This window comes from Sinocyclocheilus grahami, unplaced genomic scaffold (genome assembly GCF_001515645.1).
Source record: "Sinocyclocheilus grahami isolate Dianchi unplaced genomic scaffold, SAMN03320097.WGS_v1.1 scaffold366.1, whole genome shotgun sequence".
Lineage (NCBI taxonomy): Eukaryota > Metazoa > Chordata > Actinopteri > Cypriniformes > Cyprinidae > Sinocyclocheilus > Sinocyclocheilus grahami.
This window is the reverse complement of record NW_015505545.1, coordinates 601,735-615,561: the sequence shown is the minus strand read 5'-3', so window position 1 is coordinate 615,561 and position 13,827 is coordinate 601,735. Positions and strand designations below refer to the sequence as shown.

The following is a 13,827-nucleotide window of genomic DNA, read 5'->3' as shown; positions in this document are numbered from 1 at the left end:
GCGTGGTGTGTGTGTGTGTGTGTGTGTGTGTGTGTGTGTGTGTGTGTGTGTGTGTGTGTGTGTGTGCGTGCGTGAGAGAGAGACAGGGTCCACATCACAGGAGTCAGCTTTCTTAATCGCGGCTTGTGTACTGCAAATACATACAAGCATCATCACTGTGTCTGTCACGCGACTCTGTTCCCCTTTTGGGCTTGAACTGATGGTAAAACTAAGGACATTATGTACTGTCTTTACATTTATGTTGAAGCTGAAGCTCACGATTAATCACAATGCACTGGGTCAGCTGGCCAATCAGAGCAGACTGGGCTTTGTAGAAAACAACGTGTTTGAGAGAGGCGGGGCATAGAGGACCTACAATAATGTACAGTATTTGAACATTAAAGCATGTCAACATATTCTGTTACACCAAATGCACAAAATAATGATCTTTAAAATAGCTTCATATGACCCCTTTAATACTTTTATTCAGCAAGGCTTTAAATTGATATTTGTTAAATTGTTACAAAAAGTTTACATATTCAAGTAAATGCTGTTTTTTAACATTCCTAATCCTAAAAAAGATGTATCTCAGTTTCCACAAAATGATTAAGTAGTATAGCTTTTTTCAACATTGTTAATAATAGAACATGTTTCTTGAATACCAACTCATCATATTAGAATAGTTTCTGAAGGATCATATGACACTGAAGACTGGAGTAATGGCTGCTGATAAATGAGCTTTGCCATCACGGGAATATGTTACAATTTATTATAATATACTTATATTATATACAAAAAATTATTTAAAAGAAATTAAACTAGATAGATAGATATTTACATTTTTATCAACAATTAATACAATTATAATAATTTATAAATCAATTATTATATATATATATATATATTATGAAGAAACCAAGTATATATCCTCAGTTATTAACTCTAGAATAATAATCAGGTCACTCTTTATTTTAAGGTCCAATTCTCACTATCAACAAACCATTAACTATTTTTTTCCCTCAATAAACTGCTAATTTGCTGCTTATTAATAAAGTAGTTAAGTTTAGGTATTGGGTAGGATTAGGGATGTAGAATATGGTCTACTAATAAAGTACTAATAAACAGCCAATATGTTGATAATAGGCATGCTAATAAGCAACTAGTTAATATAGTGAGAATTGGTCCCTATACTAAAGTGTTACCAATAATCATTACACAACATAATTATTTTTCCATTTTAGCTCTGTGCCCTGGAATCTACCCAATATCATCAGTGAAGCATAGAGTACCCCTCAGTTCTGCATGGTTAGACTGATGGGAAAATGTTGTTCTCGTGTCCAGATAGACCCTACCTCAACTGACCTGTTAGACACATGGCCTCTATCAGACAGACAGGCTCAGACTTGTCTACCCATACAGATCTCTCTGTTTTGTATGGGTAGACAAGTTTGTGTGCTGAGGATCAAAGGGCCAAGGTGGACTATTGTCTGTACAGGGTCCTTTAGTGCTTTCCCAGCAGTAGGGTGGAAAGTAATTGGGGCTGAGAACATGAAAGCCCCAGTGCACTGTTTTCAAAAGAGTTTTCAAAAGAGAAAACAAACTCTAAAGACACCCCAGTGGGCCTGGAGTGCAGAAATGTGAGTGACAGATTGTGTTCTACCATGAGTGATGCTGAGCTGTCAGAGATGCATACTGCAGTGAGACTTGGCAGCATAATGCCCTACAGTAATTCACGTGTTGGTCACGGGCTGTGCTGTGGACCGGTGGCGAGGTGAGGACCCGATGACAATGGGAACTGAGATCACAGTGGGGACCTTCCAATTTGGCTGACCCACTTTCTCCTTCACCTAAATGAACCAACAATAGTAGGAGGGTCCTACTGCCAAATCAGGACTGTTTGTGCCTGTGTCTGCCAAACTGGCCCTATTCTTTTGCTCTGTGTACTCACACTCATGTTGTCTGGTGGCAGATGAAGCTCCACATGAGAGGTTGGCTGCTTGTGGTATGGACTGTGTGGAAAAGCCTTGATCATGAACCAGACTTCAACACAGTTCCCCAGTTCAAAATCTTTTTATTCTTCAAATCAACTTACGTGTAGTTTATTTGTATTTACATCTGGTTCAAAATTGTTTGTTTGATTATTATTTTAATGTGATAAGCAAATTCCACACAAATGACTGTAAATTATTCTCTAGTGGTATTGATTAAACCCACTGATTTGAAGCTTTTGTTTGCGATTTTATTGGGTTCATTGGGATCATTGGTTCATTCAGTGGCCCTTTCTACAGGTTACATTAGCTTCCATCACCCTGTTTTATGCAGATTTTGAAGTATCGCATCAGAAACGAGAACATGGAAACATGGAAATGCCCAAATTAAAAAAAAAATCCCTTAATTCACAAAAAACTTTGTATGCTTTCTTGAGGTGGTTTTTGACTTGTGGGAAAAAGATTTAATGCGAATAACGGGAGATGGAAACGCATTTGCCAAATAAATTCCTCCATGCGCATCAAAAAACTTGTGACTTTGCACAATGGGATGGGATAACTTGACCAGAAGACCGATCTCGTTGCACAGCATCTCAAATGTTGTTTTGATCATTCTGCAATTCCTGAGCCAAAGTCTGACTATTTTGTTCTCTTTGACTCGTTGGATGGAAATGGTGCTTTATTTGCAAACGTTTTCTGCGATATCCAATTTTGCTCATAAATTAAATTCACAGCTTTGGATGGAAATAGATATTTTTATCCAAATAGGTGGCAACAAGTGAATATCTGAATCAGTGAGTCATTGAATTATTTACTCAACCGATTCTTCCAAGGAAACAAGTCGAATCATCTTTTTTAAAATGAGTGTGCCCATAAATCTACTAATAAACACCAGAAAAAGTATTTTCTGTCCATTTTGTCAACTGCTGGTCATGGTTTTATCAAGCTGTAGAAGAAAAAACTGGTCTCAAAAACCTCATTGTGAACAAAACTGATTTACTTGACACTTCATTCACTTTCAACTCAATGTTTTGTCAGCAGATTCTTTCTCCTTTTTTCATAAATAAGCTTTGTGGAAAAAAATGAATGGAAAATATGAGTCAGTGCATGAAAGTGACCAAGAAAAATTCAAAATCACTCAAAAGATTCCATAAAATTCAATTCCATAAAAGTACTAAACTATAAGTATTTCTCTTTATATTTTTAATATAGAAAATCACTAAGTGAATCTGGTTTTTGACCATGGGAAGAATTAAATAAGGCCAAATGAAATGAGACAAAAAAATGGACAAACCAGGACATGTTGAGCAGAAGAGAGATTATAGTATTTAGGGTAGCATGTCTAAAAGTATGTCTCTTGTTAGTCTGATAATGAGAGGTTTAATTGACCCCAACTGCGGCTGACAATGCCAGTTTTCACAGCAATTGCAGTTTCTACTGTTTGTTGATTTATTTGCACAGAGCAGAGAGTGTATCCCCAAAAAATGTGAATAGAGTCATTACTGCCACTTGATCAAACTGTGCCCCATTTCCAGGCCACTAGGTTCAGCAATAAAAACGTGGCTTAATTAAAGTTCTGCATATTGTCACATTCTCTTTTTAATTAATACCTAATGGTGTCATTTTCAAGTCTACCATTGTCGCTAATTTCCTGATTGGGTATTGTCTGTCATTTGTCATGCTCAGGTGGGTCTAACGCAGTTGATGGCGATGGTGGAGTCCCTGCTGCAGCTGCTTCTGTCATTTTACACGACTCAGGTGTATCGCGTGGAGGAGCTGCGTTTTCTTCTCGTGGGTCAGCTCACATCAGGTATACAGGCACTGAAGGTATTGCCCCCTGTACAGCAGATACTGGCTCTGCCTACCCAGGTACGCACTATCATGAACGACCTACTGGAACTGGGACAGATTCTCATACAGCTGCTCATCAACACCACCCCGCTCTATGACCTGGTGAGAGCATGCGTGCACGCACACACACACACACACACACACACACATACAAGAACAACACTCTAGAAATATTGTCACATTCTCTTTTTAATTAATACCTAATGGTGTCATTTTCAAGTCTACCATTGTCGCTAATTTCCTGATTGGGTATTGTCTGTCATTTGTCATGCTCAGGTGGGTCTAACGCAGTTGATGGCGATGGTGGAGTCCCTGCTGCAGCTGCTTCTGTCATTTTACACGACTCAGGTGTATCGCGTGGAGGAGCTGCGTTTTCTTCTCGTGGGTCAGCTCACATCAGGTATGCAGGCACTGAAGGTATTGCCCCCTGTACAGCAGATACTGGCTCTGCCTACCCAGGTACGCACTATCATGAACGACCTACTGGAACTGGGACAGATTCTCATACAGCTGCTCATCAACACCACCCCGCTCTATGACCTGGTGAGAGCATGCGTGCACGCACACACACACACACACACACACACACATACAAGAACAACACTCTAGAACCTGTTCTAATGCACAATTTCTCTTAACAAGACATACAAGTACATGTTCTAGTGAAAAAGAACACTCTAGAATCATGTTATGTCAATGGCAATATAATCCTCTCTATCAGTCTGAACATAATTTTCTTCTTTCTTTTTTTTAATTTTTGGCCAAACACATCAGTTTAGAGTTGATAGGATGAACAAAGCTAAATATATCACTCTATGTTCCCATAAAAACTAAATGAGCAAATCGGTGTTTTATCATAGTGTGTTGCATTAATCACACGGCCTGGTTTATTTTCTCTCCATGTTACCGTGTTTCTTTTCAGTAATGGGAAATGTGCTTGTGGAATGATGTGTTTGCTTTTTTTCCCTCCTTTTTTTCTTTTAGAACAGTACCTAATTTTAGATCAGGTACATAATGTTTTCAGGCCACTGTACATACTTACACTTCAATCTCATATAAGAACTGTTGTAACCTAAAAACACTTCTCTTCAATTTCAGACCGAGTTTAAATATATGTCAATATGTCAACTTTTTGTCTGTAAACAGTTCTTTTTTCTGAGATTAGCATAATGCATTTTCATTTTAAAAATCTGGTCTGGCAGGTGGGGGGGACCAAAACAAAATGTGGGGTAATAGTCCATTTTCATTTCAGTGACAACATACCATTTTAATATGTAATGGATTATCAAAATTAAAACAAGACAAAGAACATAATTTCTCAGCAAATTATATGCAAAGAATTTATTTCAGTTACATATCTTAAGTATCTTAAGCAATATATATAATTCCCTAAAAAAAGAACAATAGTCTACATAAACTTGTACTAAAATGTACATTAAAATAAATGGTCAGTTAAGAACAAATTAACAAAATTACAGTCACTGCATATTTTATGCAAATGTACAATTTTATGTTTTCACAAATGAAATACACAGTGCTTGAAATTTGTCAGTATTTAGGGAAGAAATACTATAATGTATAAATTTAATATAGAATTAGTCCTGATTAAAGGTAAAGGAGTTATTCAGGCAAGAGCAGATTTGAGCAGAGTGATTTTTCTTATTTTCTTTTGTTATTTATCAAACATAAACCATAATAAATGGCACGAGATAGCAGCAGGTATATTAAGCTCATGTGACTTTAAGACCAAATGTACAGATCTGACACACATCAGATTTTATCCCAGCTTTTTACATTCAAGTATTATTTAAGACTGTGCATACAAAGGTACTCACCAAAATGGGCATTTTGACTTTTGTGTTTGTTTGTCTGTCGCAAAAGAGACCTCAGCACAGGTACTGAATTGAGTTCTCTTTCGTGTCTTCTTGTGCTTGAACGGTTTAAAATAATTTAGGGTAGGTGTTACTAGTGAGAAGCAAAGATTTTCGAAGCTTTGAATCAGTTAAACCAGTTGCTTCACAGAATGACTCACTGTTTTGAAGCACTCAATGCCCGTCAGTATGGTGTAAATGCAACGAAAGCTCGATTTAAACATGCATAGAAACACCTTTTACAAACCAGCTGCAAATCTGTAATTAAAATAAGAGACTAACAACAACTCTTGAAAATGTTTACAAATGTATCAAACTGATCCAAGATCAGGGGAAATCCATATAGGTTCCATATATGTTCATAGAGACTGAATATGAAATTTCTAAACATTATGAAACAGTTATAATGTACCAAAGCCTTGTTCACTGAAATCACATGACTTTGGCAGGTTTAATACATGCTCTGAATCACTGGTTTGAAATAAATGATTAAAAAAAGATTCAAAGTTTCGAAAATTTGGATTTAGAAAACGCCACTCTCTGGACTTTTCCCTTTGAAAGTGTTGTGAAATATGCAAGAGATAATATACATTTTCGTGAAATGTTGGAACAGCCACGTTTTCCCAATGAGTCTGGTTTAAGTTAAATTGCTGCATAAAAATTTCAAAATAATCAAGTACCAGAGACTTGGGTTATAACTGTTCCTCTCTTATCTCTCAGGTAAAACAGGTTTCTGATCTCGATGCAGCAAACAATGCAGTTCCAGAGGAACTTCCTGAGAGTCCCTCCAGCCGTGCCTCTGCAAACAGCCTCTCCCTCAAGGCCATGGACGGTCGCCCACGTCGCCGCAGAAGCCTTTACGCCCGCTCCCGTCGCGGGTCTGCCAGCGGGCTTCCATCAAGCCCAGCTCTCTCCCCAACTCCCACCCCAGTACCAGCAAATGGCCGCAAAGGCAGTTTGAAGCTAGATTCCCAGCCCTCAGGCCCTCCAGAACATGACACACTGGCTGTGCCCACCACCGATATGATCCGCCGCCATTCCTCAGCCACCGAGGTCCTGCTGGCTCCCATTATGCAGTTAGTTACACAGAGCCAACGGGCGTTCGAGTTTCTGAGCTCTGGCCCTTCATCTGAAGATCAGGTCATACCTGTGGTGGAAACCACAGAACATTAAGCTCCACTCTTCTCAAACATAAGATTTGAATGTAATCAGAGCATTCAAACACACATCGCTGCAGCTCACAGGCTGTTATGGATAGTACAGCAAACATACCTTCAAACCACAATCCATACAGTGGCTTCTCTGGTAAACCTACAAAAACAAATCTGGTTGGTAGAGACAGTGCAGTGACTAATTATTAAATAACATCATTAGCCTAGCATTCAGTATGTGCAGATGGTTTAAAAGCTAAAATAAAGCACTGTACTTAAAATGAAATCAAAGTGCCGTTTGGGTAGGTAGTGTTTTTTTTGCTTTGAATGCCTGTTTCTAGATGTTAGGACAAAGAAACAACTCAACAAGTGAGCAGAAATGACAAGAGCACCATTTATTCTATATGTTATTATTGTTAGCATGTAACGCATTTTGTTTAAACCAAATAAAACTATTTCTATTCCTCAGCTTTCTTAGTTCTTATACATTATAAGCAGTTTTTAATCTATAGACTGTCAATGACTGATAGAATTGGTTTGACATGCAGTCTGAGGTCACAGATGTTCAATCGAGAGGAGAGGATAAGATACTGTTAATGTTACTTTGATTATTCATGGGGCGTTTTATGTTTCAAGATCAAGGATGTGTAATTACCGAGTGGAAAACATAAAGTGAAGTGTGTTATACATAGACAGGCATGTGCTGTCACTAACTGGTGTTAAATGACTTGGTGGACATTTATAGCTAAAATCCTAACAGCCTTTATCTTGTAATGCTTTTTCCTTTAACAAATGTAATATTGACTTTAAATGTAATAAAACATTTTATAAAATCTGATTGTTGTTTTGAGTGCTGTTTGAGCATAGAATGAATTGTGTAAAAATTGTAATATTTCACTATATTAGTTTTTACTGTATTTTTGATTAAATAATTAGGTAACCATAAGAGATTCAAATACTATACTATGGTTCAAAATTTTGGGGTCATTAAGATGAGGTCACAGATGTTCAATCGAGAGGAGAGGATAAGATACTGTTAATGTTACTTTGATTATTCATGGGGCGTTTTATGTTTCAAGATCAAGGATGTGTAATTACCGAGTGGAAAACATAAAGTGAAGTGTGTTATACATAGACAGGCATGTGCTGTCACTAACTGGTGTTAAATGACTTGGTGGACATTTATAGCTAAAATCCTAACAGCCTTTATCTTGTAATGCTTTTTCCTTTAACAAATGTAATATTGACTTTAAATGTAATAAAACATTTTATAAAATCTGATTGTTGTTTTGAGTGCTGTTTGAGCATAGAATGAATTGTGTAAAAATTGTTAAATTGTAATATTTCACTATATTAGTTTTTACTGTATTTTTGATTAAATAATTAGGTAACCATAAGAGATTCAAATACTATACTATGGTTCAAAATTTTGGGGTCATTAAGACGTTTTTAAAAACAGTCAAATGCAATCTAAATGTTTAATAAAATACAGTAAATATACAGCATAGTTCAAAATAATCAAGGCATCTTTTACATTATTTTCACTTTATTGAAATCCCTCGTTTAGATACAAGCATTAAAAACATCTAAAAAAAGGTCTTCAACTAAATGACATCATGTTTATATACAAAAGTGAAAGATTCAAGTATATACAGGTCAATAATATGTCAATGATATCTCTTTAGTTCTTAAGGCGGTTCACACCAAGAAAGAATTATAACGATAACTTTAACAGTAACTATGTTGTCGTACACACCAAAGGACAACAAAAGCTCAAGCTTACGTCATGTTAATTCTGATTGGATGTCAATAGTTTTATATTTCATCGGCAGGAAAAAAAAATGTTCTGAATTGTTTCTATGTGTCACTATCACTATAACTGTGGTTTATAGTTACAATTATCAACCTTGGTGTGAACGTGCCTTTACTTGAGTAATATTTATACTACCACCAACCTCAAAGAAACTAGCCAGGAAACATTCTTATGGAAATTACAATATATATATATATATATATATAAGGACTTGGTTTGACCAGAACAACCATTTCACCTAGTGAACCCTGTGAATGTCTTGAGTGTTTAGTGTAAGCTTCACATTCTACTGCAATTATATATAAAAACAGGGGGTGGGGCTTATAGAAGTTAAGTCGACTTCAAACCAATCAGAGAACAGTGCGCCCATTCGCATAAGCAAACCGCCCAAAACTGCTCCTATCAAGTAGCCCCGTGTTATTTGCGTCAACAGCAAACGTTTTTTTCCCTCTTTCGACCACAATCAACTCATACCGTTTTGTTTGCGGTTTGCATTCGTGCAAAACAAAAGATTTGAAAACGTTTTTATAACAAAATCGTAAGGATACACTTGTTTTGTGTATGTTTTCTGCAAAGTAGGACATTATATTCCAGAGACTGACTTTTATTTAAACTGACAGCTTAAACGTTTTTGTTACATGAATGTATAGGCCTACGTTTATATATATATATATAAATAAATAAAAGGTAGAAACGCTTTTTATGCATGGATATTATTTGTCCATGTCCCTGATCTAGACTTAGATCTTATAATTAGAATTGTTAAATTAACTCAATAATAAATATCCCCTGTTAAAACGAGCCTGTGCTTGCCTCCACCTCTATGTTATGTTGAGGACGTAACAACCATCAATAAAATGCACCTGTGTTTGTTGTCCATAACATACGCCTGCCCATACCATAACCCCACCGCCACCATGGGCCACTTGATCCACAATGCTGACATCAGCAAACCCCTCATCCACACGACGCCATACACGCTGTCTGCCATCTGCCCTGTACAGTGAAAACCGGGATTCATCCGTGAAGAGAACACCTCTCCAAAGTGCCAGACCCCATCGAATGTGAGCATTTGCCCACTCAAGTCGGTTACGACGACGAACTGCAGTCAGGTCGAGACCCCGATGAGGACGACGAACATGCAGATGAGCTTCCCTGAGATGGTTTCTGACAGTTTGTGCAGAAATTATTTGGTTATGCAAACCGATTGTTGCAGCAGCTGTCTGGGTGGCTGGTCTCAGACGATATTGGAGGTGAAGATGCTGGATGTGGAGGTCCTGTGCCGGTGTGGTTACACGTGATCTGTGGTTGTGAGGCTGGTTGGATGTACTGCCAAATTATCTGAAACGCCTTTGGAGATGGCTTATGGTAGAGAAATTAACATTCAATTCACGGGCAACAGCTCTGGTGGACATTCCTGCAGTCAGCATGCCAATTGCACGCTCCCTCAAAACTTGCGACATCTGTGGCATTGTGCTGTGTGATAAAACTGCACATTTTAGAGTGGCCTTTTATTGTGGCCAGCCTAAGGCACACCTGTGCAATAATCATGCTGTCTAATCAGCATCTTGATATGCCACACCTGTGAGGTGGATGGATTATCTCGGCAAAGGAGAAGTGCTCACTAACACAGATTTAGACAGAATTTGAGAGAAATAGGCCTTTTGTGTACATAGAAAAAGTCTTAGATCTTTGAGTTCAGCTCATGAAAAATGGGGGCAGAAACAAAAGTGTTGCGTTTATAATTTTGTTCAGTGTACAAAAGAATAAAATGGTAATTATACATTGTAATATATCAATGGTTTTCACTTTATTTTTGATTAAATAAATACAGCCTTGGTGAGCAAAGCGACTTCTTTCCAAAAATTTGGGACGGTACTGTAAATACTATTAACACTATTAATAATATTATTAATAGTTATCACAAACATTAATTGAGACATAAATAAGGTTAATAATTATTTCGATGCAGGAAGGATTCAAATTAGCACTATAGATTCCACTATGAAGCAAAGATCACTATGAACCAACACTAAATAAGAATATATCTTGAGACCACCTCTTGCATTGTTTGATTTGTCTCCTGAAGTGTTCCAGGGTGACTAAAAGACAGGAAAAAAAGAAATGAGTGAGGAAAACAAACACTATTCTTTTGAGAACTCTTTTGAGAAGAAAATAACCTGCAGATTCTTTGTCTTCTTTTTTTGCCTTCCTGTAGTCAAAATTACTTTGGACAGTCTTGTCATGAGTCGTCCTCTGGTAGGAAAAGAAAGCTTTTGAATGAAACACAGATCTCTGACATACCTCTATCTGTAAGAATCAAACCAAACATTCACCAACCTCCCCATCAAGGTCTTCTGATGTGCTACAAGGAGTTGAATCCACTGGAGGTGTTGTGTTCAGATTGTCTGACCTGAAAGGTATGCATGTTGCCTCTACAAGCTGACGGAAAGTTATCGGCATGCCAATGCTCCAGTGTTTTGGTCCAGAGTTGTTCTTGTTGGATGACTGACAGTCTTGAGCTTGACTTGAACATTTCTCTGTGGTGGTGGTGGTGGAGAGAGAGTCCTGGTGAATGTTGGATGGTCCAGAGGAGCGGCCAGGATCTAGTGAAGGTTCTTTGGGAGCTGCTCCCAACACAAGGGAGGTGGGCAAGTTGCTCTCCAGATGGTCTGTATCAGTAAAATCCGTGCTGCTCACACCTGCATCCTGATCACAGGCGGAATCAGTCAAGGCCTTGACTGGGAGGTTCTGGCTATTGTAGGTGCCTCTCTTACACCGAAGGGTGTTGTTGCCATCAATGGGAGTAGAAGGCATTGGGTTTACAGGAAGGACATTAGAGATTGCAGTAGCATAATTTAAAGAAAGTGTGTTTATTGTTGAAAGGACAGTTAAGGGAATAGTGGGTTGCACAGAGAAAGAAAGTCCGGGCACCAGGAAATTGGTTTGTACTGGATGGGTCAGCATGAGTGCGTGGTTGTACGTTGGTATAGAATGAGTAAGTAAGGTTGATTGGTTGTTGGCTGGTATTGGTTGGATTAATACGGGTGTTTGGTTGTTGGCTGGTATTGGAGGGGTTAGTATGGGTGTTTGGTTGTTGACTGGAATTGGTTGAATTAATACAGGTATTTGGTTGTTGGCTGGTATTGATTCAATTAGTTCAGGTGGTTGGTTGTTGGCTGGTATTTGATGAGTTGTTACGGGTGTTTGGTTGTTGACTGAAATTGGTTGTTTTTGGTTATTGACTGGCATTTGATGAGTTAGTAGGGGTGTTTGGTTGTTGGCTGGCATTGGATGAGTTGGTACGAGTGTTTGATTGTTGATGGGCATTGTATGAGTTAGTACAGGTGTTTGGTTGTTGGCTGGTATTGGATGAGTTGCTGCGAGTGTTTGGTTGTTGGCTGGTATTGGATGAGTTGGTACGAGTGTTTGGTTGTTGATGGGCATTATATGAGTTAGTACAGGTGTTTGGTTGTTGGCTGTTATTGGTTGAGTTGGTATGAGTGTTTGGTTGTTGATGGGCATTATATGAGTTAGTACAGGTGTTTGGTTGTTGGCTGGTATTGGATGAGTTGGTACGAGTGTTTGGTAGATGATGGGCATTGTACGAGTTAGTACAGGTGTTTGGTTGTTGGCTGGTATTGGATGAGTTGGTACAAGTGTTTGGTTGTTGATGGGCATTGTATGAGTTAGTACAGGTGTTTGGTTGTTCGCTGGTATTGGATGAGTCGGTCCAAGTGTTTGGTTGTTGGCTGGTATTGGATGAGTTGGTACGAGTGTTTGGTTATTGATGGGCATTGTATGAGTTGGTACAGGTGTTTGGTTGTTGAGTGGCATTCGATGAGTTAGTAGGGGTGTCTGGCTGTTGGCGGGCAATATATGAGTTAGTCCAAGTGTTTGGCTGTTGGCTGGTATTGGATGAATTGTTATAGGTGTCTGGTTGTTGACTGAAATTGGCTGTCTTTGCTTATTGACTGGCATTTGATGAGTTAGTAGGGGTGTTTGGTTATTGACTGGTATTTGATGAGTTAGTAGGGGTATTTGGTTGTTCACTGGCATTGGATAAGTTATTACAGGTGTTTGGTTGTTGGCTGGCACTGGATGAGTTGTTACGGGTGTTTGGTTGTTGACTGGAATTGGCATTGGGTGGGTGAGTACGCGTGTATGAGAGACCTGCATGGTAGGGCAACAGGCCTTCCTACATTTGGCTGACTCAGAGATATTGTTTATTTGAGATGCTGTGAGGTTTGTGAGTGGAAAACGAGGTTGAGAATAAACAGACGGAGAAGAATTCATGTGAGTTTTAGGAGCAGACTGGGGAAAATATGGGACACAGTTCAATGAGGGACTGTAAGCATGCTTGGTTTGCTCAGACATGACTTCATGGTACTGGACTTGGACAGATGGTGAAGAAAATGAACTTTGATGATCTGAAGAGGAAGGTTCAGATTGATTCGGTTGAGATGAGGCAACATTGTTACATGCAAAGCGGGTTGTGGCCTGGTTAGAATGAGATGGCTGGCTGGGCTGAGATGGATGAGGCAGACTAGGAAGGGCCTGGTCCATTTGCACAGTCTGAGAGGAGGCACAGGGATTTTGATTTGAGCTTTTCACAGACTCAGACTCTAACTGAGTGGAACCAGTTCTCTGAGAGGTGAATGGAACAAGAACCCTTCTAATCCTCAAAAATCCTGGGCATAAAGAAATGTTACATTTATAGATTTCTTTTAATAAAATGTAAATACATTTTTGTAATAAAAAAAGCTGAAGGTTTTTGTTTACCACATTTCATGATGTGCTGACAGAGTTCATTCTGAATCTGAATATGCAGTTCAATCATGGTCTCAGGGGTGCATGCCTTCTGGGATAGAAGCTTTTTCACTTGGGTCTCAATCTGAGTTAGAGACACAAAAAATATAGCTGAGGGCTAAACAAACACTCAGAATCTGAATGACAGCCAGTTTTAGTCACAAATAAAAGTAATACAGTGACATCACATGAATTATTATTATTTTTTTCCGATTTAAAATGCCCTTAAAACACTCCGGTACACTTGAATTAAAACTCCAGTACACTTCTGTTGCTTGATTTGAGTACATTTACATTTACCACGCGTGGACAGAGGCATCACCAGATTTTTGCGTAGTTTAGTGTGACAAATCGTACCAGCATAC

At 38.5% G+C, this 13,827-nt stretch overlaps 1 protein-coding gene and 1 pseudogene across 1 annotated transcript; one reads left to right on the top strand and one right to left on the bottom strand.

Moving 5' to 3' along the window:
* Positions 1-7,590, top strand: part of LOC107549220 (perilipin-3-like) — a 16,620-nt pseudogene extending 9,030 nt beyond the window's left edge.
* A 3,082-nt stretch (positions 7,591-10,672) lies between these two features.
* Positions 10,673-13,825, bottom strand: LOC107549215 (mucin-6-like). Its single transcript, XM_016230214.1, has 6 exons — positions 13,820-13,825; positions 13,436-13,547; positions 12,109-13,344; positions 10,994-12,069; positions 10,834-10,909; positions 10,673-10,755 (listed from the first exon to the last, which is right to left on the bottom strand). Exons 1-6 carry the CDS (start codon positions 13,823-13,825, stop codon positions 10,673-10,675), a joined length of 2,589 nt encoding a protein of 862 aa, XP_016085700.1.
* Positions 13,826-13,827: the final 2 nt, after the last annotated feature.

Bases quoted from the DNA above. Each gene is read 5' to 3' on its own strand.
- LOC107549215 (XM_016230214.1), bottom strand. The intron at 13,345-13,435 runs GTAAACAAAAAC...CTTTATGCCCAG, and splicing joins TCAGCACATCATGAAATGTG to GATTTTTGAGGATTAGAAGG. The intron at 10,756-10,833 runs GTTATTTTCTTC...CCTGTCTTTTAG, and splicing joins AGAAGACAAAGAATCTGCAG to TCACCCTGGAACACTTCAGG.